Genomic DNA, 14,482 nt, shown 5'->3' on the forward strand with positions numbered 1-14,482 from the left:
TTTTTGTCTTGAGTTTTGGTGGAGGGGGATTCATGTAATAACATTACTTGTTTAACATATTGAGACTTGAAAATAATCAGGCTCATCTTGACTGGAAACCATTTTAATTCTTCCAGGCAAAACTGAATTCATATAATGTACAAAGCAGCTGCATGGTATAAGCACTGGTGATATAGTGTAAAACATTTAAGAGTGTACCGTTTCAAAGATGGGTGCTAATGAAGCTAATGTCAAACATGGCATCATCTTTCATCCTCAACGTTCCATCTGACTGTCAGTATTCCCGTCGAAGATTCAATTTCTTATAAGCGGCACATTAATCAGAGCTGAACAAAGTCATGGCTGGTTGGACATACTTTCCTCTGCAGGTCATTGGGGGTCAACATCAGCACCAACACAGCATTGAGCTCATATCGTGGCAGCCACAGCTCGTAGTGGCAACAGAAACTGCTACTGATTTGTAAAGGCAGTTGCCGCGATTTGAGGCATCTTTAAGTTGCCACAACTGTTTGAGGGTTACTACTGCTGTTTGTGACTTATTCTCGGAGATTTATACGTAGTTTATGAATGTTTATCAGTGTGTTACCGTTCTGAGCATCAATAATAATGTATCTGTATTTCTCCACTTGTATTGTGAAACATGCTTGTTTATATGGCTGATTTGTTTGTCATATTTGTACCGATTCTGCTTAAATGCTGTTAATGTTTTGTGTCATGAATTGAAGCTTGAAATCACACTGCTGCCTGTTGCCACACTGTTTGGAGGCAGCTGCCTTTGCTGCCATACTGAGAGCAACTACTGCTGTTTGTGCCTTATTCAGGGAGATTTGGACTAGTTTGTGAACGTTTACTTACTTACTATTGTTCCATGGATGGTTGAGACGCTGTGTACATTTATGGTGTCATCTGTTTTATTCTTTTCTGCCTTCTGTGCTCACATGTACAATATTTTAATATGATGGTCTTTTTCTGCATCAAATCAAATAGTTTTTTGAATGTATTGTTTGTTTCCATTCATCTGCAAAATGAGAAGAAAATGTCTTTCCTTCACTTTTCTATAGTCTAGCAGCTAAAGGTCACGTGGTAGAGATGATTTGAAGGTGTATCAGCCTATAGTGTTTTATATTTCACATACTAAGTACGCTATACTTTCCGATCCATAGAACATTCTCGGGGCAAATCATGTCAAGACTGCCAAGGTGATGTAACCAGTTTCTAATGCCAGTGGGAATGGTGTGTAGTTCTTTGTAATGACCTTTATCCAGGCATCATTTTTAGATGTTGAGAATTGAGCTGTTAAAATGATGTAAAACAATCTGGTACACATGAATGTAGTAGTACTTGGCAGTGATGTCAATGGAACATGATGCTTAATGACTGAAACACTGCTTTCTTTTCAATGAGTTGCATGAGAAAACTCAAATTTGCTGTGACTTTACTCTGTCTGAAATGATGATAGTGAGACGCTGTAATGTATGTAATGTATCATTAGCCAATTAATATTTGTGCCTTGTTAACTTCAAAGATTTTTTAATATTAAAGTTACTTTAACCTAGTCCTTACTACAACACCTTTGCTATCTTTGAAACCTGCTGTTTGTGTCTGTTATTGCAGCTCTGTAGCCCCTTTTTGAGATTCCATTAACATTTAGCATCACTGAAACAATAAACAATTCTATAACTGAATGTTTTAATTTAGTTATTATGATCTGCATTTGCACAAATTACTCAAACATAAGAAAATAAAAAGCAATTATTTAAACATTTAATCTGTCATCAAAGCAAAACAATATGTATTTTTCAAGTTGTACATGGTAACTTTGGTGGATATATACTTGAAACTACTGGTTAGTCAGGAAAGAATAAATAACAGTTTGCTTGAATATCTGTAAATTTGACTTTATTTTATCAGGATAAGCCAGCCTCTATCAGTATTGCTGTACATGGAGTTATTGTCAGTTAAGTGAATTCCTATGAATACTGAAGACAGTACTGAAAATAATACTTGGTTAAAAAGTAGTAGGTCAGTAGCTGTTTGTTGTGTACAGCTTCGTTTGTCATTTGCCTAGTATATGTATTGATGCTTTTACACCATAGAAGTTTAACAATAAGTCTATTTTAAATATTCTTATAGATGTTAGTGTATTTAACTAAGAGTCCTAGGAGAATGCCTATGAGATCCTGTCATAAGAAAAACATTTGGCAGATGCTCCTAAACAGTGTGGCAACTTAGGCAGCCACACTGGTAATAAAGGCAACCAAGCTGCCTCCAAACAGTGTGGCAAAAGAGCCAGCTGCCTCTAAACAGTGTGGCATCAAAGGCAGCTGCCGCTAAAGAGTGTGACAACAAAGGCAGCTGCCTCGATCATTTCTTCATATATCAGTGGCAGTTTCTGTTGACACTGAAAGTGCATCTACGAGCTACCGCTGCCACGATTTGAGTGGCACTTACTTTTCATTTGTCAATACCTGCTACTAAGGTGAGCATATTATATTATCTGCCTTTTCTACCATGTATTGTAGTGTTCTAACACATATCATATTGATATATTGTTTATGATAAGGAAACTAAAACCACATGTAGAGTGATACAAAGCTAGAATAACCAGTTCATAACCAGATAATTTGATCCTATTTGAACTCAGTATTGTGACATTTTTTGCTAGCTAGCATAATCATAACCACTGGATTACCTAAAATTGTTATGGAACATTAATTATGTCTTTATTTTTCAGACAATTTGAGCTTTTTACAGTGAAGTTTAGCTGCAGCTCTGATGCAGCTTTTTTTCTTGTTGTGCCTTTTGATGATATTTTCCAAGTCTTCATGTTTTATTCAAACGATACATGGTTTTATTTTTGGATTATGAGTTATTGACCTGCCAGATTATTGTACTTATGTCAGATGATTTAAACACAGCCTATATGCAATAGCACAGGTTTATTTGAGGCAAATACAGCCTTTTTCAGTGCTAGGGGATTTTTTTTTAATGAAATCTCCTAAACTTGGAATTAGTTCAATTTTGACATGCAACAGTTTATTATGAAGGGCCACAAGAGTCATGAAATTGCAATAGTTTAAACACATTATGCGATAAAATATGTATCAAAACATTATTCCTCTCTAACTGAATAGACTATTTAACTCTCTAATTTGCATTATTTTGACCTCATTTTACGAGCACAGGGCCCAAAGACAAATTCAATGACATAGTAAATTTAATCGCTTATAGGAAAAGCAAGGAAATGCAAATGAACATGCAAAAGGAAGTTGTCCTTTTAAATAATTGATTTAAATCAATTATAATTAGTTCAGTTGCCAGTGTGCCTTTGTTGCCAGGCAGCTGTCTCTAAACAGTGTGGCATCAAAGGCAGCTGCCTCTAAACAGTGTGGCATCAAAGGCAGCTGCCCCTAAACAGTGTGGCAACAAAGGCAGCTGCCCCTAAACAGTGTGGCAACAAAGGCAGCTGCCTCGATCATTTCTTTACATATCAGTGGCAGTTTCTGTTGACACTGAAAGTGAATCTACGAGCTACCGCTGCCACGATTTGAGTGGCACTTACTTTTCATTTGTCCATACCCGCTACTAAGGTGAGCATATTATATTATCCGCCTTTTCTACCATGTAATGTTGTGTTCTAACACATATCATATTGATATATTGTTAATGATAAGGAAACTAAAACCACATGTAGACTGATACAAAGCTAGAATAACCAGTTAGATCATTTGATCCTATTTGAACTCAGAACTGTGACATTTTTTGCTAGCTAGCATAATCATAACCACTGGAATACCTAGACAGGGCTCCAGTGAATTTATTGCACCCCCGAAAGGAAAGGTAGTGTTAGTGGTTAAGCGTAAACTTAAAATAGTTGTGGAACATTACATTATGTCTTTATTTTTTAAATATTTTTCAGACAATTTGAGCTTTTTACAGTGAAGTTTAGCAGCAGCTCTGATGCAGCTTGTTTTCTTGTCGTGCCTTTTGATGATATTCTCCAAGTCTTCATGGTTTAATCAAACGATACATGGTTTTATTTTTAGATTGTGAATAATTGACCTGCCAGAATATTTTACTAATTTCATATAATTTAAATACAGTCTATTTGAATAGGGGATTTTTTTTTAATGAAATCTCTCTTAAACTTGGAAATAGCTCAATTTTGACACATTACAGTTTATTATGGAGAGTCACAAAATTGTAATAGTTTAAACACATTATACGATTAATACATGTATTAATCTCTAAATGAATAGACTATTTAACTCTGTAATTTGAAAAGTTAAATGACATATTAAATCAAATCACTCACAGGAAAAGCAAGGAAATGGAAATGCACATGGAAAAGGAAGTTGCCCTTTGAAATACCTGATTTAAATCCATTATAATTAGTTAAGTTTGTGAATCCAGTCTTTCTTTTTAAATGATCTTCTAATTGACCCCTATTTAATATGTAAAATTCAAAGACTGATATTTCATTCAGAAGTTCTTTTTATTTTAATTTTATTGTCCATTAACAATTTAATTATTGATTCAAATGGATTAGCAAAGATTTATTCATATTTATCTCTACTGTACAATTATTCATTGATTAATGAAATGCTTTCTTACATGACAACCCATTACTTCCCTTATCAAGACACAACGGCAAAAGTGTAGATTTCCAAAATGTTTAATATCATTTAATGTTTAAAGCATTTCCTTGATCCAGAAAGCTGTCAAAAAAAAATCAACCACTTGATGGGTAAAATGCATCTTTGGTCAACATTTCCAATCTTCATGTTCTGATCTCCATAGCATGGATATCAGGGGGAAGTTCAGCTTTTTTCAGCTGCTTCAACTCCCTCCTAACATGCCTGTCACCCACTTTTACGCCTCCCCCCCCCCACCCACTTGGATACTCCCACTAACCAACTGGTGCTTTGTATGGGCCAAGGGAGGGTGAGGGGTGGTGAGGCTACAGCTGCAGTACCCGTCTTGGATGACTGAGATGTAAATATGACCCTTTCATAAACTGGTCAGAGTATCATTGCAGAGGCTCTGGCCAATGAGGGCTCAGCAGGCACTAAAATGGCCTGACCAATAGCGAAGCGTTTGCCAGCTATATAAACAGGGAGCAGAGACCCCCAGATTCGGGTTCCCCTATCTTGGCTGTGGTGAACAGGATCTGATCCCTAGGACTGTTACCTTTGCTCTTGTCTGGTGTGCAGGTAAAGACTTATCACAGCGATGATTATTTTGTGGAGTTAAAAGAGGAGGAGCAGACTTGTGGATTTGGAGAACCATTGAAACAGAAACTTTTCTGCAATGAAGAGATTTGCAGTCCATGATATCCAAAGATAATTACACAACAATTCTGGGATATCTGAATGCATATGATGCCTTTTCTGAAAAAAAGACCCCTACTGTGAATCAGATGTCATTGAATTTTGCCAGATTATTGTTAGTTAAGTGAAATCTGGGATGAGCATGTTGTAGGGAAGCAAGCCTGAAAGTTAAAAAGTAACATTGTGTAACTATTGATAGTAAAGTATATTGACCTTGCTAGAAGGAGGGAAGCATCCGCAACTTGTCAGTCAGAAGTTCAGCATAGTGAGAACTTTAAGTGTTTGATCCTACAGAGTGAGCGCTGTTATACAATGGAGGTGATTTGTATGTGTAACGTGTTAACATGTGAACTGTGGAGCTGTGTGTCATGAGAGTTAAAATGCTACGTTTAAATGCTGGGGACATTTTAAGGACAGGGTTAAGAGTCACATGTGCTGGTGCTAAAAATACCCAGGCAACATGTAGTCCTCCCCCGACTCTATTTCAACCGGACATTTGAGCTTTTGAGAATTGAGCAACACTTGTTACCAGGATTCCAACACCGACACCATTTGAACACTGCAGCTGTCCAGTAGAATATCTCACATCTGCCAATGCTGAATATTTTGCACATATTCAGACAACCCTCAGAGACAGCCTCAAATTTAGAGAATTGGTTTAAAATAATCGTGAGTAACAGCTAACATTTTCTCATCCAATGTTTCCTTCTCTTTGCAGTGTAAGAAAGCAATCATGCCTTTCGGAAACACCCACAACAACTTCAAGCTCAACTACAAAGTTGAGGATGAGTTCCCCGACCTGAGCCAGCACAACAACCATATGGCCAAGGTTCTGACCAAGGAGATGTATGGCAAGATTAGGGACAGACAAACCCCCAGTGGCTACACCGTGGACGATGTCATCCAGACTGGCGTTGACAACCCCGGTGAGGCCCAGAGACACACTACAATTTAGACTTATCTAATCTTTTTATGATTCATAAAATCATTCACACCTATTTAGGTCTACACATATGCAGTTATGGTGAACATTTCTTAATTTTGCCTGTGGATAAAAGCACCTAATTTAATAATCACACTGTGGAGAAGCTATTATCTTCCGTCCCATCTTTTAATTCCTGCTTTCCTATTCCCTCCTGATGTTTAGGTCACCCCTTCATCATGACCGTTGGCTGCGTCGCTGGTGATGAGGAGTCCTATGAGGTCTTCAAAGAACTGCTGGACCCCGTCATCTCTGACCGTCATGGTGGATACAAGCCCACTGACAAGCACAAGACCGACTTGAACTTCGAGAACCTGAAGGTACAGTACTTTTAGCAAAGAGCAGAAAGCACTATGGCTCATAGGGTTAAGACTCTTAGAAACTTCAAAATTACTGGAGAAAGCATATCCACTGTTTAAGAATTTCACTTTGTAATCAAACGTGATCATTTTTGTCTTTAGGGTGGTGATGACCTGGACCCCAACTACGTTCTGTCCAGCCGTGTCCGTACTGGCCGTAGCATCAAGGGATTCACCCTGCCCCCCCACAACAGCCGTGGCGAGCGCAGAGCTATTGAGAAGCTGTCCGTTGAGGGTAAGCTATGAATAGATTCAGTACATTAGTATACCAAAGGATGTACAGTAAGCTATTCACAAACTATAGGCTTTTCACAAAAACGCTACATTATTACCCTCTGCTTATTTTATGTTGAATCAGTTTAAATGGTACCAAAAGCAGACTCCTAACAGTGCATCTCTTTCTGCAGCTCTGACCATCCTGGATGGTGAGTTCAAGGGAAAGTACTACCCCCTGAAGTCTATGACTGATGCCGAGCAGGAGCAGCTGATCGCTGATCACTTCCTGTTTGACAAGCCCGTCTCCCCCCTGCTGACCTGTGCTGGAATGGCCCGTGACTGGCCTGATGCCAGGGGCATCTGGTGAGTTCAGACTTTAGTATAGATTTACACTTTCATTTAGTATTCGTGGGCTTTATGTTAACGGTTTTCATCTGTTGTCATCCAGGCACAATGAGAACAAGACCTTCCTGGTCTGGGTCAATGAGGAGGATCACCTGCGTGTCATCTCCATGCAGCAGGGTGGCAACATGAGGGAGGTCTTCAAACGTTTCTGCGTTGGCCTGAAGACGGTAAAAGTCATAAAAGCTGGGATTTGAATTGGAGAAAGCAGTGTAGATTGCAGCTGATATTCCTCTGACTTTTCATCTTTCTCATTTGCCAGATTGAGGAAACCTTCAAGAAGCACAACCACGGCTTCATGTGGAACGAGCATCTCGGGTTCATCCTGACCTGCCCCTCCAACCTGGGCACTGGACTGCGTGGTGGTGTCCATGTCAAGCTTCCCAAGCTCAGCACACACGCCAAGTTTGATGAGATCCTCACCAGGCTGCGTCTGCAGAAGCGTGGCACAGGTATGCAACGTACACCTGTGGATCCACATGATTGGTTCATGAAGATCTCTGCTGGGTGTCTGAGCACTCTTGAGCTCTTATGTGTAATCTGTACCTGATCCCCTGTCCTTGTCCTCTTTAGGTGGTGTGGACACTGCCTCCGTGGGTGGTGTGTTTGACATCTCCAACGCCGACCGTCTGGGCTCCTCAGAGGTGGAGCAGGTCCAGCTGGTGGTTGATGGTGTCAAACTGATGGTTGAGATGGAGAAGAAGCTGGAGAAGGGAGAGGCCATCGACAGCATGATCCCTGCCCAGAAGTAGAGAGGGACAATCTCTGACCATTCATTAATTTTCAATGGAGCCATCTTATGGCTTTGCAGAGGAAACAGCTGCTCACCAAGAGACTCGTGACTCTGCTCACCTCTTTTCTCCTTCCAGATTTTTTTTTCTTTTCTCTGTCATAATTTTTTTTTTCACATTGTCCTGGGTGGGTTGGTAACATCCTGGGATCAGCCTCCACTAAGCTGGGCTCGCCTAGCAGATGTGGCATCACCCTCTTTTTTTCCATGAGAGCATAATGGTTTCAGGTGGCGTATAGCTCACCTGGTTGAGCTGCCGCCCCAACGAGGCACTGCCTCAACCTGCAGCGGCCCGGGTTCAATTCTGATCTGATACCCGTGGCCATCTCTGCAATTTTCATCAACCCCCCCCCCCCCCGCCCCGCTCTCAATAAAATTCAATAAAGACAAAAAAAATGAAACAAAAACGTATATGAGTGTTTTTTAAGGAGGTTATTAAAGGACTTCATATTGCTCAATAAAAGGTGCCCCGTTATACAAACGAATGAAATGGTATTTTTTGTTGCTACGTTGAGAAATTATTCTTGTTCTCAAATATTTTTGAGTACCACATATTGATACTAATCATGTAAAATGCTCAGAAACGTTCAACAAGTTAAAATCATGTCATAACTGGAAACAAGACACCAAAATGAAGGAAAAAATGCCAACATCAGTGAATTTTATTAATCTTCAGCTCCATGTTCTCCTTTAAATACCAGAATGACGCAATCTCACATTACAGTTTCTTTCTGAGGGGAGGAATTAAACAGTAGAGCAGTGTAAAATTACTCATACAGGTAAAACTGTTATTCTGTCTTTTTTGCATATAACATCAACAGTTTCCATAATCAGTTTTGAAATAACAGTGCAGGTTAAATACTGAGCCCCCAGGGGTCTTAATACTGTACCATCCACCATCTGATCCAGACCAGTTACACATGGTCTCTAGCAGGTACACAAGCATTTACTCAACACTCAGGTCAACAAAAAAAAACTCTTTAAGAATTTTCACAGTAGATTTCACCTTAAGACAATGTTCATCTGTCTTATGCTAAGACTGAGTTGTTTTACACAAAGTCATTTGCTTTTTAGCCTGTTTCATGTCAACAATTTCCACTGAATTGCTTTGCAAACAACCTGATTTATATTTGCAATCAGGAGACAGCGACAGAACATTTCTATGGCTTGAATGCAACCCAGGGCTGTCAACATGTAAGGGACTTAACTGGGATCTCTGTAATTTCAAGTTAAGAAGCAACTGGCAATCAAAATTGCACAATTTATTCCCTATGTCCCTATTGCGATTTATTTGAATTACACACTGTATGTTGTGGTACATTTCATGGCATATCTAAATACTTCTAAGACCTCAGAAGCCCTCTTGAATGTACTGAACCTATCCTTTATCCAACACGGTGAAGTCAATGTACCTCACCCACACCGTTCTGTTTGTTTTTGTGAAAGGGGGCAATGACCTGGTGCTACGTCTAGCACCATTTTCTTTGTATCAATCCATGTCTTGAAAACTGACTGTGTCTGCATCTCACAAAGCTTCTGATTCTAGGTGTGCATCATGTTTCATTTTTTACCCTAAAACCCAAACTCTGAAGTCATGCAGGATTGCAGGTTGATTTTGTTCCCCATTGTCACTGACAGAAACTGCTTTAAACTAGAATTACTTCCCTTGCTCTAGCTATAAATAAACCTTGAGCTCTAAGATATATACTATATTCATATATTTTATATACAGCCATCAACTGACTGATATAAACCTGTTTTTTAATGATATTATTCTAAAAAATAAATAAAGTACCTGTGCAAATATCCACAAATTGAAGTGTTTCACATTTAAGACATTGGCGCCCTCCAGTGGCTAGTTCTGGGTATTACCTATACAGGTACACTGGAAGGAGCTGATTCAAGTCAAAGCAAAGTGCATTGAGGTCTATATTACCTAATGCTAATATACACCACAATGAGAAACGTCCAGGGAGAGGACAACAACAGACTCCTAGCGCCCATAATGGTTTCTGCTTCTCACCATGAGGAGGAGGACGGGTCAAAACCACCCTCCCCCCTCGTCGGGCATCAGGAAACAGCACGCACCAAACAGGACTGAGAAGATGCCATACATGGGTCTTACAATGTGAGAGTGTGGATGATGAGAGTGCTCCCCTGTGAGAAAAACCTCCAACAAAGAGCAGAGGTAAGCCATATGCTCATTGTGACGACAGAAAGAAGTAGGTGGTACATATGCCTGTGGACAGCTGAGCCTGTTAAATTTAAAGAGTTTAACATCAGTGGGGAATGAAATGAGGGTGGGGCAGGGGTCTGTCTTGGGTCACCGTGAGCAAAGCCACAACTGAGAGAGTGTAGCAACAGTAAATCAGTAGCCAAACAACATGATCCGTAGCCTACAGAAATATCACAGTATGTTATTCACTAAAAAAACAGGGAGGGAGAATAGAAAGCTCTCAGTTTTTTTTTTGTTTCTTTTTTTTTTTTACATTTAATATGCACTGTATGAAGGCGCTGGGGGTTGTTCACTTTAAAGGCAACGGACTGAATAGAAGAAAGTACCGTCCACACTGCCTCCACCATTTCCAAATTCAGAAAACACCCCCTCCCTGATACCCACAGCCATCAACAATGGACAGACCAGTTCATACACTGTGCCACAAAAACAGGAGGTTGGATACTTGGACGTGTGTGTGTGTGTGTGTTTCTCTGTGAGTGTGTTTGCTTGGCTGATCCACTTTTGGGGCTTTCCTGTCGACATACTGTCATGATGACTGAGGCGAGGTCACATGGCACAAAACAGAACCATAGAATTGCATTGCACTGAAAATACATCAGAATTACATTATGTCTTATTTTTAGATGACTGACAGCTTCACAGAGACAGGTCTGCATGACGTTAGTAGATCATGTTGACTTGAAGCACCTCGCACAGTTTTTAAAAGTCGAGGGTTGCGGGTTTGAAATATTTTCTCAGGTTTGTGTCACTGCTGTTGTGTCTTCAGAGCGATGCTTTTGAAGAAAGGGGCAAGAACGAGGTGAGAGGTTACGGTCATTGACCAGCACTGACAGGCAATGAATCTAGCCAATCAGGGAGCCGTATGTATTGTGCATGTCTTTCAGAGCGCCAGTATAGATAAAAGTTAACTAAATCAATTTTGATATCAATGCAACAAAAATCTAGAATTTAACATGATTGTTCCAGATCATGAGGTTGTTTTTCACAGTAAACTTTATCTACATTTTTATTTTCTGCTTGATGAGAACTCTACTGGATAATCAAGCTCAACGTGTCACTGGTTCATTAGTGTCTGATTGGCTGTTCCAAAGGCCTGTCAACCCTGCTTCCACTGACCTTAATCCAGTGCAGTCGTCACTGCTGTTTGTGCAACCAATCAATGCGATGCAACCCTCTGCTGCTGCTCATCTTCTCACCGAATCTGACCATCTCCACATTTGTGCATGTTATCCCCAGGTGATGAAACGTCAGCAGGTAATCATTGTGAGGAGAAAAAAAATGAACAGTGTACATAAACATATAAAAGAACAGTTTAAAAAAAAGGACTGGCTTGTCAATGACGTCCACTACACAATGGTGTTTTTCCTGTAGTGGTGAAAGTGACAGTGGTTAAAAACAATTATCAGAGCAATAAATAACAAAATTAAGAGTCATTATGGCTAGAGTAGCAATAAAAAATATTCAACTAGATTCCATCTGATCCAGGTCCAGTGGGTGCAGCCGCTCAGTGAAGAAGTCGGCTGAGCTGGGTGGGGTGATAGGGTGGAGTGTGGGTGCCTCAGTCTATGTGACTTCAAGGGTCAGTGTGTGTGTGTGTGTGTGTGTGTGTGTGTGTGTGTGTGTGTGTGTGTGTGTGTGTGTGTGTGTGTCTATGTGTGTTTGGATGTGTGTGAGTGTGTGTGTGTGTGCAAGGGGGGTTGTAATGAAAGAAACAGAAGGAGAAGTCTTTTCTCTCGGGTCCAGCCCCTCACCCCTTCTGTTTTTTTTTTTCTTCAACTATTTCCACCCCTTTGAATTTGCACACGCACGCACACACGCATCAACACACACAAAAAAGCACAAGCCTACGCAAACACACCCTCTGTTCAGAGTTCAAGGTCCTTCGAGATTTGGGTGGCAATGTCCCGAAAAGCTAGCGGTGCCCCCCAGAGTCGCGTGTAGCGCACCCCGTTAGAAGTCTCGGAGTTGCCCGTGGAAAGATGGCACACCTCGGCCTCGAAAGCCACGCGGCCCCCTGCCACGCCGTGGGTACAGGAGAGCAGAAAGGGGCCGGCGTGGTGGACCTGGCAGCCACATCCGAGCGCTGCCTCCCGCAGAGCCAGTACCACCTCCGCAGGGTCCCGCCGCCCCCCGCCTCTCAGATCCCAGCCACGTCCGACGGCCCGGGGCTCGGACGCTTTTTGATACCCAGGTAAATGGCAACTAGAGGAGGCAGGGAAAAACAAATTTACGTAATTAATCATGGCTGCAACTACTGCATTATTCTCCATAAATTAACTATCATCTAGTTGCAGTCACTGCAGCAGGAACATGTACTGACCTTGTGACCGCAAATCTCCTGATTCCCTCAGATTCATTTGTGACCCTGTAAGACAAACAGGCTCAGTAAGAGGTTATCCACTACAGTACAGTGACCACAAGTCCACAACTCTCAGATGAGATGGTATTCAGCAGTGGATATTATACAGTCGGACCAAGCAAGCATCGACAAGAAGCATGAGATGTGTAGAACAGTTTCTCCCTTCTCCTCCACTCACAGGGATCTCCTCTTCTCTCACTCACAGCATGCAGAATCATTGTTGTGTATGGTACTGCACATTCCCATCCATTGTTCCCAACAACATATGGAATAAACATTCAGTGGGTTTCATCCCATCAACAACAAACACTTGATGAAAACATAAAACAACTTTTCTAAGGGTTTATCTAGGATGATCATGGAGTAAAAGCCAATGTCTTCTGACAATGACACACTGATCCTGAAACTTAAAGTTCAAAACAAAAGTCAAATGGATTTTCCTTTATTGCAACCATGCTTGAAACCAAATGTGTTAGACCTTGACAGCATGAAGATGATGAACAACTGCATGCAGACGAGCAATAATTCACAGATAGAGGCATGAGAGAGTCAGGCAGGCATTCGTGGACTGGAGCAACGTCCCGCATGATGAGGCAGACAGATGGGGCGGCACAGGTAGACAAGAAAGAAGCGAGAGACATGGGAACTTACTAACTGTTTTTGATCCTTGTGGAAGAGTACAACCCGAGACTGATTTGTTTGAGCCCTGGCGCTTGGACGGGTCAAGGTTGACCCTGATGCCATGACAGGGGGAAAACAGAACAAGAGAGAAAGAGGGTGCACAGGGTGAGAGCAGGGGGTTGGGGAGGGGTAAGAGAGAAGATAAATGAATCACAGGAGAGCAAGTGGTGAAAAAGAGCGCAGCGCAGCAGCTGATTGGCAAGGATAAAGCTGAGGTTTGATAAGATTAGACATGTGTGATTATGACGACTGGGAGGGAGAGGGGAGTGGAGGATAATCCAGGGCTACACAAGGGCTTGCCAAAAAGCCTGGGTGAATAAAATGCTCTGATAAGCATGGATCCATACTCAGGGTTCCCCCAAGCTAAAAGATAGAAGTTGACAGCAACAATGCTTCATGATTTCATTTCATGTACATTAAATCGTGGGGATGAGGTCTAAAATAAAAAAAACACCCAATCTAGGGAGTTAGGGCAGTTTGTAGCAACTTATAATGCAACCACAGCTTTATCTTGTCTAAATCAAAGAACATTGAGAGGGGAACTAAACAAATTGTGATATATAATAAAAAATGCAAAAATATCCTTAATCTGACTGAAGTACCTACAGAATAAATAAAAAACATTTAAAAACACATATCTGTAGTTAAGGGAATAGTTAAAATATTTTGGAAAATGTGCTCATTCACTGTCTTACTGAGAGTTAGATAAGAAAAGCAAGGGTATTTTCACACATGCTCTTTTTGGTGCAGTTACATCGCAGTCAGACTTCCGAAGCATTCACATGTTCCTCAGAAGGTTTTACAATTAGACAAGTTGTTTATTGGACTCTGGTGTGTTCATGTGCTTTGACTTTGTAGTGGGAAAAAAACATAGACTGTAAACACAACGTGTTGCATTTACGTGTCACCTCTTTCCATATTATACATAATGACAAAGCACAGAGAAAAAGGATCAGGTGAAACAGGCAGATTAGTAATTTAAATAATATGCATGTTAAACTGCGATGGCTAAAAAGTGTTGTTAGGTGCTTGTGAGGAATAGACCAGCAGTCTGCAAGTGACAAAGTGTAACATTTTACAAGTTCACATTACAATCTACTAAATGTTTTGATTCGTATATAATT

At 40.7% G+C, this 14,482-nt stretch overlaps 2 protein-coding genes across 5 annotated transcripts in view; one reads left to right on the forward strand and one right to left on the reverse strand.

Annotated features, from left to right (window-relative positions):
• The first annotated feature begins 5,055 nt into the window (after positions 1-5,055).
• Positions 5,056-8,486, forward strand: ckma (creatine kinase, muscle a). The gene is made up of 8 exons (XM_020085701.2): positions 5,056-5,213; positions 6,049-6,256; positions 6,478-6,632; positions 6,774-6,906; positions 7,079-7,250; positions 7,336-7,459; positions 7,552-7,741; positions 7,863-8,486. The coding sequence occupies exons 2-8, from the start codon at positions 6,064-6,066 to the stop codon at positions 8,039-8,041; spliced, it is 1,146 nt and encodes a 381-aa protein (XP_019941260.1). The 5' UTR covers positions 5,056-5,213; positions 6,049-6,063; the 3' UTR covers positions 8,042-8,486.
• A 225-nt stretch (positions 8,487-8,711) lies between these two features.
• The window catches only part of mark4a (MAP/microtubule affinity-regulating kinase 4a), a 29,154-nt gene continuing 23,383 nt past the window's right edge, over positions 8,712-14,482 (reverse strand). For 2 of the 4 annotated variants that reach the window (XM_069510436.1, XM_069510437.1), the window contains exons 16-17: positions 12,639-12,683; positions 8,712-12,520 (exon numbers count right to left, since the gene is read on the reverse strand). In XM_069510436.1, coding sequence (XP_069366537.1) covers positions 12,184-12,520; positions 12,639-12,683 — 382 coding nt within the window. In that variant the 3' untranslated portion in view covers positions 8,712-12,183. Of the gene's footprint in view, positions 12,564-12,638; positions 12,684-13,328; positions 13,412-14,482 lie in introns of all 4 variants that reach the window. The other 2 variants (XM_069510439.1, XM_069510438.1) reach the window with 2 other exon arrangements.

This window comes from Paralichthys olivaceus, chromosome 15 (assembly GCF_024713975.1).
Source record: "Paralichthys olivaceus isolate ysfri-2021 chromosome 15, ASM2471397v2, whole genome shotgun sequence".
Taxonomy (NCBI): domain Eukaryota; kingdom Metazoa; phylum Chordata; class Actinopteri; order Pleuronectiformes; family Paralichthyidae; genus Paralichthys; species Paralichthys olivaceus.